Source organism: Vanellus vanellus (genome assembly GCF_965231255.1).
Source record: "Vanellus vanellus genome assembly, chromosome: 5".
In the NCBI taxonomy this organism is placed as follows: domain Eukaryota; kingdom Metazoa; phylum Chordata; class Aves; order Charadriiformes; family Charadriidae; genus Vanellus; species Vanellus vanellus.
Window position 1 is genome coordinate 58,335,537 of NC_138910.1, and position 13,999 is coordinate 58,349,535.

The window sequence follows — 13,999 nt, forward strand, 5'->3', positions numbered from 1 at the left end:
TATGTAGTATCTAGATTGGCTTTTTCCCTGAGATCCTAATATATTTTTAGTCCTGGGGCATCTTTCTCTTTCTTTCCGCTTTCCCAGTGTTGGGTTTCCCCCAAATATTGTAACTCTTCAGAAAAGTGGATTTTTTGCTTTTTGCTTTGTTTCCATTTGGATTCCAATGCCTTTCACACATGCTTCTGTTTGGGACCGAGATAAAATTTGTGTCTGACTGGTAGTGAGAACAGAATTGTTAATTCTACTTCATCTTTTCTTTGCTGGTCTACATTTTCTTTTCAGTAACCTCTGCTTCTGCAGCGGGGGCTCCAACCTTCATTTCTGTATTTAGCTTTTTAAGTTTCTACACTGTGAAGCTGAAGACTTTGTTTTAGTATGTGACTCCCATTTCCGGTGAATGCTTTTTAGCTCTATTAGCTAAGCGAATCTCAGCTTACAAATGTGATTGGTATTATATTTTAGCTTTCTGGTTTTTGGCATACGTGACAGCTTTGAGCTGGGCATGTATTTAGCAGGCCTGTTTTGCAGGAAGAATTTAAATTTTATTATCCATAAGGTCAGTAAAACTAGCAAAAAGTAAATAATCAACTAAGCTATTTTGGTGCTTGAGGTCCAAATTTATTAGTGCATTTTTTGTATATACATTGAATTCTGTCATTAAATGACTTCTATTAACATTTAGGAAATCATTTATGAGATATCATGATAGTTAAAAACATGACTGCTATCTTTAATTTGTCAAAAAAACCAACCCAGAATAGAAAAACTCATTTTTTTTAATGTCCTCGGTGTTCATAACCCTTAATAAAGTGTGATATTACCAGTTTGGGCAAGGAATAATTTCACGCGTTTTGGGATACATACATTTGTCCTGCACATCACTTGTGAGGACACATGTTGGTTTGATTCCCATTCTAAAAGAAGGAGGTGTGAGGTCATATTTTGTAAATAGTTATGTAAGTGATGCATAATAATATTCCATGTTATATATATACACGCTAATACTATATATAGTAGTAATTATAACCAAAGCTACTAAGAAGTTTTCAATACTCTTGTAGTGTAACACTTTATTTGTATTCAATATGATGTGGAGCTTGAGTGTGTTGAGCTCGTTCCCTGCCTTTTCCAGTTGCTTTTTGGGTAGTGGCAACTCCATTTACCTTTCTGGGTCACAATTGCCTCACCACTATTAAAAGATAAACAATACATTTTCTGTTCAAAGTATCTGAGCATTTATAGGTTGTGGAGAATAACAATGTAGCTTTATTGTCTCTTCCTTGAGGGTTTTTGAGGTATCTCAGTTGTGATAAATGGAAGTGCTTTGACATTTTCAGTATCATAAGAATCTTGTACGAATGATTTTGTCTTGTGTTTTATTTAATTACAGTAAACAAATACATCTTTTCATTCAACAAGTTTATAAAATCTAGTCCAAGAGAGCCCAAGCTTTTGAACAAGGTATCGGTACTGTCAATTATAAACAACAATTATAGACAGCAGCCACTAATTTTGCATCCACAATTATTTGCAGGTGCAAAGTGAGCCATGTTCCCAGTAGATGTACAAGGATTGAAATGTTTTCATTAACGTGTTCAGGTAACACTGAAAACAGTCATTGAGAGGTGTGAAAGCAGCAGCTAGATCAAGGCCTCCTAAAATCAGGGAACTTAAAATATGGCTTGCACAAACTGGCAGAGGTAAGGGCCTAAATGAGAGTACATCTCATAATATGTTTTTGCTAGTTTTATGGAGGTGTGGTGTTGCACTTCTGAATATAGAGAATGCATTAATCTCAAAACATCCGATATCCCAACCAGAAAAAAATTTCTAAAAAAAAAATCCTTTCATGCTACGGAGCTAAATCAGAAATTGGAGAACCTGCAAGATTATTCCAATTGGTTTTTGTTTTTCCTTATTTTAGATTTGTACTGATCTTTACGGGCAATATCATCCTCCAGATGTATCCTGCTGCACTATATTCATTAAGTTTGGATCTAGCATAGTAGCTATGAACCACTTTTATGAACGATGTATGAACATTGTTCTTCTGTTGGGATCATGCAGGAATCTCTGACTTTCATGGCTTATCAATTGACTGTATGTAAAGTGGTTTGTGATATCACGGGTGGGTAAATAACCACTTTTAGACTTGTTAAATAGAAAATATTTGCTAAGATATTTTGCATAGTGGTAAGCAGCAAAATGGCTTGAAGGGATTTTACACTAATTTTTGTCAACTTTGTTTTGAAGACATTAATGTAAAGGTTTTATTTTTTTAAATTTTGTTGTTTGCTAATGTTACTTTCTGCAACATAGCTAAGAAGATTTTGTTTTGGGCAATACTTGGAAGAACTGGAAAATACTAAAATTTCTGCAGAATAAATGAGGGAACTATGTTTGGATACCATTGAAAATGGAGGGGATGAAAGAAAGAAAATATCACTGGTGACATGACTTGCGTTGTAATTTACCTGTGCATTAAGGAGGAACAAAAATGTGTAAGATTACACATAGACCTGGCATTTAGGAACATAGTTTAATGGTGGACTTGGCAGCGTTATGTTAACGGTTGGACTTGATCTTAAGGATCTTTTCCAACCTAAATGATTCTATGATTCTATGCACAGGACATTTTCCCCGCCATTATCTAATTAATATTACAATCTAAAAAGAGAGAACTACTATGGCATTGACATAAGTGTCTGATTACAGATTAAGTAAAACTGGTGACTCCATTTTAAGGTTATAAAATGATTTTTGGAGTGACCAGTTGTCCCAGAAATGCTATTTTGGAACACGTGACTACAGAACTAAAGACAACTTGACAGAATTTAAAAAGCCTCACTGTGATCATTACAGAGGCTCAAACTTTGTTGGCCAGTAATCTGAATTCTCAAAGCTTGTTGAATTTGTAGAGATACAAACTAAGAGTTAAGCATGCCTGCAAGATCAGGAGTGATTGTAGTACTTCCAGATCCAGGGGGAGTGATGGTGCTGGAATTCAGTTTTGCTCTATTGAATGTGACTCGTGACCTACAATATTTCTTCTGGAGAGAAATTTAAGCTTAAACTCCTTTCTGAGTTCTGTCTTCAGGTTGCAGCTGTGGACTCTAAGTACCATCACTTGGATTAGGTTAGTAATGAATAAAACCTGATTTTTAATTGTATTTAGAGTTTTCCAAAATAATAGAATGTGACTTTTTTTATATAACTCAGTGTTTCAAGAATATTACACTTGAAATTTCTACAACAACCTTTGCATAACTCTTCTATATAATAAAGACTGCACTGATTTCATAGATTATCATATATGTTGCTTTGCAAATTACAGTGTGATGTAGTAAGACTTTAATTTCCTCTTCCACTAAAACAGGGAAGAGTCCGCTTCACTGTACTCTTGTTGTAGCAACAGTAAGAGACAATTTCTGGGAGTTTTGAACGTGGAGTAGTTGTGAAAATCGGGCAGTTTCTATTTAGAATGCAAAGGCACCCAAGTTAGGGAGATTTTTGGCTTTGGTGTCATGCTCTGTGTGTGTATATATTTTTAACTTTCTACACTTTTATGTAGCAATTCTCATGTCCCTTTCACCCCTATCAATGCTTCTAGTATTTCTTCTCTTTGAAGAAGAGTACTCTTGAATGGTACAGACTGCTAGTATGTAGGATTGAACTGATGTCATCATTCTTGAGAGGTCTTGTTCAGATGTACAAATGTCAGAATTAATTTATGAGCAGTTTTTTTTCTTGGATGTTACAAAGACCTGCACAGACTACTCGAGTGAAAACTACACTATGTGAGAAATAGAAAATGCTCATCTGAAACCAGTCTCATTTTCTCAAAACAAACAGTAGCCTCAAACCCCACTCCTGACCTTCTTTTCCCAGAATACACTGTTATCACTTCAGTTTCTCAACAATAGTTCACTTCTAGTACAAAAGTTGTATTTCCAGTGACAACAGTAAACTTGAACACATGTACAGCAACTCCATTGAGCAGTCATCGTGTAAGTAGTAGATGTCTTAGCAACTGTAGCCAGAACGTGCGCATCTGTAAACACACACAAGTGCAAGTTTTGATGGGGGAGTGATGTCTGGGTATGTCCCCGGGTGAGATGTGGTTGCTCCTGCTGACAGATGCAGGCCTTAACACCGTTTTGTTATGCTTTCTGTAACTGGGCTGCCACTCTGGTTCTACTGACTGCCGTGAAACTCTGATTCAGTGCACTTCCATAATGTGATCTTTATTGTGGTCCTTCTCAGAAATGAGCATTAGCTAGCAATGCGTGCAGGAATTCAACCCCAAAGCCTTTCCAACCTGTCTAGGTCTACAGATTGCATAACGTTAGCCTTCTCTGCACTCTTTGAGGCTATAAAATTTCTTGAGCAGTATTTAATCACGGATATGTTTGGGTCTGTATAGGTAATGATAGCCAGAAAACAATGAACAGAAACATACGCTTCGTACTGGAATTTCATCTATTGCATATTGTGGCAAAAATGGTGTGTTGGTGAACATACTGTACTGGTGATGAACTTTAATTTCATTAAATGAAATGCACCATATGGTGTAAAATGCTGCTGTTCTGCTTGCTTGTTTTGCATACACTGCTTACGCCCTCTTCTTTCTGATACTGTGTCATAATGGGAAAGGTATTAAGTTGGTTAATATAAAATTTCTGTTTTATAACGCCAGATCTGCCTTGTGGTGGATAAATGTTTGCATCCATAAATAATTAAACTCACAGTTTTTCTTAGGAATGAATTGACTGACTATGTCTTAATATTTACATCTGTAACATTCACAAGGACAAACATGAAGGCTGGGCTGGAGGTTGGCTGAAAATCTGGTCTTGCATATTCTATGAAAAATATTACTCAAATTTCTCACAGGTGAATAAACTTCATGCATGGATGAATCTAGTTAATTCAATGGTTTAATAAACCTAGAATCCCAATGAGGCTATAACAAATCCCCCTGGCACCTTGCAGTTATGAGAAAGATGTGTAAAATTATATGCAAGCAGAAGATTTCTTTCTAAATTTGAGGAGTCTTTTGCACATATTTCTTTTTTTTGTCCTGTTCACTACATGAAATAACTTCTTATCTGTGGCTCAGTCATGGTAAAGCAGTAGATCAATTATTGTTTGAGGGCAATATCTAGGGTCAATTTCTTTCTGAATAGTTTTTTTTTTCTTTGGATAGTTTGTTTTTGAAACAGTTATGCAGCACTAAGATGCCTCTCTCAATGTCCCTTTGAGAAAGATGGCTAGCTCGAAGTGGAAATTTCTGCAGCTCCCTTGTCAGGGAGCAGCACCTTCTCATAAGCTGCCCCATTTTCAGTTGTTAAACACATGTGGGTCCTGGATCAGAACCAATTCTCTAGTTAGAAACACAGGAATTGCAAGCTAACTAGGACTGAGTTAGCAAAACAACTGGAACTAATATAACTGCATACATTTAATTATGAATGCTATGTTTAAGGTCATTGTACTCTCAACTATAATCCGGGCAACTAAGCAATGCGAAGCTTGGTCAGCTCTTGGATGCTAAACCTTTCAGGAAAGAAATATGATACAGGAAATAATAATAGTACGTTCCTTTTGCTGTGTTTTGATACAGAATCAAAATCCTAGGTTAGTGGTGGTATTGCTGGTGTTATTTTTTCAGTATCATGTATGTGTTTGCTATTTTACAGGGATTCACAGAGACAGGATACCCACTCTAAGAAACCCAGAATATGTTGGAAGGGGTATATATTTTCAGGTGAAAAATAAAGCAGATGCTGTGACTACATGTTCTTGCGGAAAGACCCTACCGTACCTTCAGGAAAAGGAATTTGGTTTTCACAGCTTCTGGGGAACAGGTTCTGCCTTCATTTTCCATGCAACTAAATAAAAAAGCAGGTAAAGCAATGCTGAATGATGTAGATCTCCTCTTCTCTCAAAAGAGGCACACATAATTTTACAAATGTACTTGGAATGCAAACTTATATTCAAAATTTTCAATTAGTGAAGTTCTCCAGAGTTCAGAGGAAAAAATAATGAAGCCGAAGAAAAGGATGATTGATAAGAAAACTTTCCACTGAATGTAGTCCTGTATAAAATTGTAATTTTATTAATAGGTGAGGAAGGATAAAATGCACGAAATGGTAGCTAAATACACGGAAAGCCATATACTCTGACCTGGTTTAGAAGATCATCAGTATATGAAATTGGAATGCAGCTGAATTGATTGCGATCTGATATTCATTATACTTCAGCACAGCTGGCAGAATCCCTTCTAACCAAACGTGCATAACACGCTTTCTTAGCACTTTCACAAAGCCTTGAGTTTATAATGGCAATTTAAGTGCATCTTTTCCGATAATTACGCAATCTGAATTTGGTCTGTGCTAATAAGCTTTAAGCAAACTTAAATGCCACACTTTAATATCAGAAATCCGCTTAATTATAGGTGATCTCCGGCTCTGCGTGTCACCTGTATTAGCATTTATATTCCTCATTGAGCCTGCAATACAATTTTCTGTTTATCGTCGTGAACATCATTCTAGTATACACCTGCAATCTCATGTAGGCCACGGCTGGCAACCAGCCAAGCTCTTTAATTTATCTTTGCCTTATCTCATTTAGCCCACCGAAAGAGAGTGCCAGTGTGAACAGCAAACGTTCTACGTGAAGGGCCAAGGTGACAGCCTGAACAAGCGCCAGCTTGTCGTCTTCATCATCATCATCTTCATAGGACTCTTTTAGAAATGAAGACCCGATTTACCTACCCGTTCCTGGGGGCAGGGTACTGGCCTACAAAACCTGCTTCCTCAGCGGAAAAGAGCTTATCCAAGAAAGCAGTGCCCTAAATTCTGCTCTGTTCACCATTTGGAAGAGGCAGCCAGGTAGAATTTATTTCTCCCAGGAATTTTTCTTTTGCTGATTAATTGTTTTCCATACTAGGCTATTATGTTGGTAAAATATTTACAGCCATTATGATGAAAATTGCCAGGAAATGAATTCACGCAGTCTTGCTACTGTTTGATTTGATTGTTTTTTTTTTTTTTATTATTATTTTTTTCCCAAGACTTTGAAACACTGCTGTGGTTTTGGCTTGCCTCTCTATTCTTGCTATCCTTTTCTGTCACACTCAGTAATTGGCCTAATAAAAGGCAGAAACAAGAATTTATTACACCTTGGGCAATACTTGAAACAAACTTTATTTGCTGGAGCAGCACTTTTTATCTACTCGCTGCTGTATATTTTGACAGTCCTTCTAAATATTAAATTTGACTTTATTAAAAGTTAAATCTTGGCTTTCTTTTTGTGATTGCTGCTGCTTTTGCAATTTCTTAGGCAGACTAGTACATATATAAACATATCATTTTAATGAAGCTTTTGGAGAAACAATATAAACTGTGGCTATATCTACTTCATTACTGCCAGAATCCACAAAAATACTATGAATTAAAGACTAGCTTCTGTAATACCTTGTAAATTAGTCTTGGAATAATTTCTGTGATGAATTGTGAGAACAAAGATGAGAACTGTTCGACTTTTCATACCTTTTCCAAGCTTTGGATTTGATGAAATTTTCCTCAAACAAATGATAAGCTTTACATTTAAAATTCTTTGCAAAAATAATGACAGTAGTAAAAATAAAACCGAGTTAGATTGTCATGATATAATTTCCACTGTTGAATCTGTTTTTCTTCCACATACTAGGTCAGAAAATGATCAAAATTTTTTTGTTTTCTAAAAAGGCCTTAAGAAATAGCAATACATCATCCTGGAACTGTTTATGCAGGAATTTTTATTCTTTGAAATCTTCCAGTGTTAAAGCAACAAGAAAACATTTAGAATGTCCTTTGGTGGAATCTTATTACACTCGTTATATATGTAAACTGATATTCTTTGATGCCAGCACGTTGCCCATACAGAGAAATCTCTGCACAATTAAATGAAAGGAAAAAGAAAAGGACTAAATAAAAAGTAATATTTTTCTCTTATCTGATTAGAATTAAATACATTAACAAATTGTCTGGTAACACAAATAGGCAATAATACAAAAAATCTACATTGTACATTATTTCAAGAAAAATAACTTCATTTGAATACAAAAGGATAAATACACTTTTTGTCCTATAGCCACTCTTGTACAGTAGGTGAACACAGCATCTTACTGATGCAGTGCTGCTAAGGTATACAAGGATATGACTGGCTTGAGTTTTATTGAGGGGGCTGTTACACATGTGCATCACTAACATCAGACAAAGAAATCTTTCAACCAACAAGGGTTACAGAGCAACGTTCACTAAAGCACAGGTTGGAAAGGATTCGGGGACTGAAGCAGGCCAATATGGCAGCTTTTACAGATTTCCTTATACCCACAATGCACTGACAGCAAAGAATGCCTTTATTTGGTCGGTCCACACACCGGGCGGAGGTACAGTAGCGCACCATATAGGAGTAGCAAGTGTTTTTGAAATTCGCTTCCCGTTCCGGGGGCTGCCATTGCCGTTTCGGTCCTGTGTAAGCTTTGCAGCTCACATTGATTTGACAGAATAGGCAGCTGCCAACTTGTCTCGAGTCAGAGGTGAACAGTCTTGACTCAGAGCCCTGTCCGTAACTGATTAATATGGCTTAGTTCAGTTAGGCCTTCTTTGTTTGTATGTGGTTATTTTGTCTCTCTTGGTTGGTTTTTTTTTTTCCTTTTTGAATTTCAGCAGCAAACACTTGGGTTGTGTTTTGTTTTCATGTGGCACGTTCATTTGAAGCAGTCTGAATGTGATGCCATCAGCCATCGGGGGTCTAGCACACGCAAAGGCCAGTGGCTCCCAGTAGAGCAGTCAGCAGTACGAGGGGCCCGTGTGACATTGCCCCCTGGGCGGAGTTTTGGCCACAGCCTCCTGGATCCCTTTCACACTTCAACTTCTCGCATAAAATGCCAGTGTAAGCCGGAGGGCACTGGCATCGCACGTTGTTGATGCACGTTCCTCCGTTCTGGCAATGCAGTAGTTCATTGTCACATACGTTCGCTGCAAGATAGCGGGGTGGGGGAAGGGAAGAAAAGCAGAATAAATATAAGTTCATCTGCAGGAGAAACTCTGCGCTAAAACCAGAATTAAAACACTACCTCCCCCCTCTTCCCGAGACATGTGAACAGGGGATGTGCTTTTTTAATTGAGATTGATTTTTTTTTTTTTTAATTTTATTTGATATTGTCTCATCCTTTTTTTTTTTTTTTAGGCTGTAGTCTTGGAGAACCATATCATTCACTTCAGACCACTGACTATGATAATATTAATTAATGAATTAATATGAATAATGATTAATAATGAAATAACATGAATATTAATACCTGCCTTGTGCCAGTGTCTGCATTTTTATAGTTACTACTGAACTGGAACTGTAGGTGGGTGTGTTATTATTTGAAAGGGGCAACGTAAATAGAGCTTTTGGAAAGCACGAGAAGTGGTTAAAAACACAACATGGCTTTGCTGAAGTAAAAAGATCTGTATGAGAAGGCAAGGTTTTATAATCAAGAACTGCATGTGTTAATGATCTGAAAAAATTACACAAAAAAGATAAGGCAAGCGCAGGCAGGAAATTCAGCACGCTATTCGATGGGGATCATATGGCATATACACATGGAAATAAAAGAGAATGTTGTTATTTCCATTACAGATCAAATATTTCTTCTTAATTAGATTTGCTACTTTGGTACAAGGGTAACTGGCATCTGAGAACTATCTTAGATATTGTAGCCTGATTTAATAACTTCAGAAGTCCGATTTGACAAAGAAGTTAAGAGGAAATAATACAGGCAAAAGTTTTAGAGCCGCATAATATCTAATATATATTTGAAAAATTGACAGCTTTACTTTGCATTACTTAATATCAATTGAAATATTTCACTAGGCAAATATGTAGAGATATGAGGAACATACTACTTAAATGTGTCAATCTGTGTTTTATTCCAGATGGTATCACTAGTAGAATATAGCCATAGGAGAATATTGTCGTAGGAGAAGCAATTTTAGTAAAGATCTTGCACCTACTGCCTAGACAGAACGTAACAGTAAAAATTTTTGCTCAGAGAATTAGGGAAAAGATTATTTGGTTTAGAAGCAGACTCAACATTATACGCTGTTTACGCATACCTTAGCCTGGAAATACCCTAAATAATTCAGAATAGGGAAAATATTGTTCATTTTACTTTAAACATTGCTATTTATTGCTACATTAAAGTACAGTTTTAGAAATGTTAATTTACTTATTTTTAAAAGCAACCCAAATATTATGAGAACTAAAATTGAAATGGTCCAAGTTCCTAAGTGATGCAATTCTCCATAAATCTGTACAATTTTGTACACCAGCAACCTTACTGGTAATCTTATCTGTCCTGGCTTGCTTTCAGAAAAATAATTTTCTCGCTCTTGAAGGACTCTCTGACAACTGCTTTCTAATGTTCTGCATCCGTGTGGGCCAAATAATAACGCAGTGTGTTAGAAACTCATAGATGTAATTGAGAGAGAACAGCTAAATAATTTTTTTTCAGTGATTCCTTTAGCAACCAAACTTTTTTTACTAAAAGCTATGGATTTAACATTGTTGTCCAGTTTCTGAATTGTCATGTCAAAATTTGAATATTAAGGTACAACAAAGAGCACTTCTTATTGATGACATCCATATGTCTGAATGTTAACGTTCTATATATACGCTAAAAAAAATAGTTTTTATATGATGTACAGGGAACTGTAAATCACCACCAAAGTGATGAGATTAACAACCCAGAAAAATATAATGATAACAGGCCAAAAAAATAAACTGTATTTTAAAATCCGTGTTTGTTATATCTCTTATAACTGAGGCTATGTCTCTTTAAAGCTGTCTTTATTATTAATTTTGTATATATTTAGCTGTATCAATATGCAAACTCAAAATACTTTATCCAATGGTACAACTACCGAATCTGCTTGTGCTAGACTACTCATTGCTGGGATGCTTCCTACAGTTCAGGCAACGAAAATGGTGAAACAGCTGTCCCATCAATGCTGACCATTGTTTGCCTTGAATAACTGAGTGAAATTCGATAGTTAATTAAACACCACTTCCTAAACAGCAGATGAGATCTTTCGCTTCGTGTTTGGCCCGGAATATATTATCCAAATTTTCCCAAGTATTCTGTAAAAACAAATTTATTTTCCAATAGCTTTCCTGTTCTTAAACTTATTTTGACCACTATAGTCTGTTATTTTAAGAGGCCACCAACCCAGATTCTGATCTGTAGTTATGGATTGCTGGAGATGGGTGGCTGAAGTGGCGTTTTGCTATATGCTGGCTGTTCTGTCTGACATACTGATAACAGGCTGCTTATCAAATGCCTCTAATCATTGCTGGCTAGAAAATTCTGGATACAATGTTACAGATTATGATTTTTAAATCGGACCATCTATTTCTCATTTGAAAGTTTTTAAAATGTACTTAAGGAAGGGGTGGATCAAAAGCTTCTCCTTCATTATTCTTGCATACTTTTAAGTTTGCCCACAGAACCGCATCAAAGTAAAACCAGGTAGATTTTAGCTTCTCAGAAAACTACTATGTAGCTGAAAATTCTTGAATTGTTAATCTTGTATTGTCACAGCTTTCTTTTTCTTAGTTTCATCCTTGTATCTCTTTCTCTTGCACACACACATGTACGCACATATATGTATCATGTAGATAGCAATTGTGGTAATTTGGAAGTTAAATGAAACAATTCTGAAATTGTTACAAAATCCAATTATTTATTCTCTTCCCATATTTTTTTTTAAATTTTATTCTGACTGACTTTAATACCATTTCCACTTTCCTGAAAATATGGTCAGGATTACTTTTAAAACTTAATATTAACTAATTATGTTTATTCAGTTTAGGAATTGGATTAGCTACAGCTAATGAGTGTAGTGCATCAGCAGCATAAAGAAAAGTATTCACTGGAGCGCTTTCACTGGAATTTAAAACAAAATTTATACCTTAAACAAAAGTAGTCAACAGGCTGCCAAGACCAAAGCAAGGCAAGTATATTAATTGCCGTTATGAAAATTAACAATGTTTCTAATGTTAACACAGCAGTTTGTTAGGATACATGTTATAACACACTTTATTTCAGAGGTGGCTCTTGGCTTTTCTCAGAGAAGGCTGTGACCTGGGAGCTGAGCAAGGCAGGAAGGGCCAGCACCTTGCAGACCCCTTGATCTGTGCTGAAGCCCAAGGAGAGCTGCTGCAGTGGGTGCTGGTGGGTGCAGGTAGGGCTGGTGGAACCCCAGTATGTGCCTGGCTGTTGGCCTTTTCGTTTCCCCAAGCGGCAGGAGCAGCAAGCCTGGCAATACGGGCTTTCCTGCCCGTTGTACCCCTCCTATCTTCTCCTACCTACCCTGCCCTTGCCTCTTATTCTCCAAGACGTGAAATGTTGCCTCCACTGCTGAGAGGTGTTGAACCAGCTCTGCCTTATCTTCATCATTAAAAGTAATAATAGTGAAAAATTAGTTTGAATTGATCTGAAAGGCATCAGGGATCAAGTTCTGATCAAAGAATGAAACACAGGAGAGTGATGCAAGTAAAAGAACTAATTCTGAAGCAAGCACGCATGGCTATTGGGACTCATGTGGTTGAACTAGCGGTGGGTTTCTGGCAGACCTTCATTAACTAGAAGGCAGGACATCAAGTCGATTGTCTAAGAAATAAAGCAGAGATAGCTGATTTGCTCCGGAGAGCTTTGCAGGCCTTTTTGGGCAATATTTCTGAGCACGGTCTCCAGATCTGTACTACCGCAGGACATGAAATATTTAAAGTAAAATAAAGGAAAATTTTTAATGTTATTTTCATAATTCATCAATTTACAATCTAAGCTGTGGGATCCTTAAAACACTACACAAAGGAGACAGAAAAAAAACACATGTGAAAATGGATAGCTATTTGAAGCTTTTCTATCCTTGGGGCAACCCCCCACTCCCCTCTCCAAACCAACAAACCCCTGCAATTAGTAAGAGATATTATTATTTTTTAATTAAAATGTAAACATCTTTTCCAAAGTAATCATTAACAAAATATCAAAGCCTCTTTTGTAGGATAAGACCTCTATGGATGATGATGAAAGATGCCTTACCACAAGTCACAAAATATTCTTGATTTGTAATTCCAATGTTATTACATTTGGAAATGGAATAAAAAAGAAAAACAAGGGGAAAATATCCAATCGTTCAACGAGCTCAAGCAATTCAAGGGGTAGGTGAAGTGCTAGTGTTTCACAGAATTTATATTGGGTATTTAACAAAAGGTATTGAGAGTAGCATAGTTATTTGATAAATGTCTACTTTCCTCTTAAATGTTCAAATTTGAATAATACATGAAAATTTCTGAGTCTGTCCAAAATTCAACTTTGCAGCTTCTTGAAAGGAGACAGACAACTGTGGCCGACTTTAGTTCTGAAGCAGCAACGCAGACATAGTAACACAAATGCAAGCCTTGTTGTCTGTGATCTGCAGGGCTACCTCAGGCACAGCATTTTGCTGGTGGCTTATGTTCTTACTGGTTACCATGTCTGGGCAGTTGCAGAGCACGTGCATAGGGATTTTGGTCTGCCTACCGCTCAGACAAAAACCCAGTACGCTATTGGACTTAAACACAATTTCTTTTAGTCTCCTGTCTTTTCCAGAGGCCATCCAAGTGGGGAGAAAATACGTTTTGTACTGTTCTTTATGCTATCTTAATTTTTGTACAGCTTGTCTGCAGTAGCATCTTACTCAGATGGGTCAGCCACATGAATATGAGCAAGGACAGGCCTTGAAATAAAGAAATGAATGGAATCAAAAGAACACCTTTTTTGATCTAGGATAGGTGGTATTCACTTTCTGCATCAAAATCTGGATTTATTATGAAATTTTAATTGTGGGAACACCATAAAGACCATTAATGATAAAGTTACAGAAAGTAAACTTTTTATTAGAGGTTCTTGCTTCCTTTC

At 36.6% G+C, this 13,999-nt stretch overlaps 1 protein-coding gene across 2 annotated transcripts in view; it reads right to left on the bottom strand.

The window, feature by feature from the left end:
- Positions 1-8,802: 8,802 nt before the first annotated feature.
- Positions 8,803-13,999, bottom strand: part of NTNG1 (netrin G1) — a gene marked incomplete at both ends in the record, with an annotated part of 150,943 nt that continues 145,746 nt past the window's right edge. For both annotated transcript variants that reach the window (XM_082483879.1, XM_082483878.1), the window contains one exon: positions 8,803-9,029. In XM_082483879.1, coding sequence (XP_082340005.1) covers positions 8,803-9,029 — 227 coding nt within the window. The remainder of the gene's footprint in view (positions 9,030-13,999) is intronic.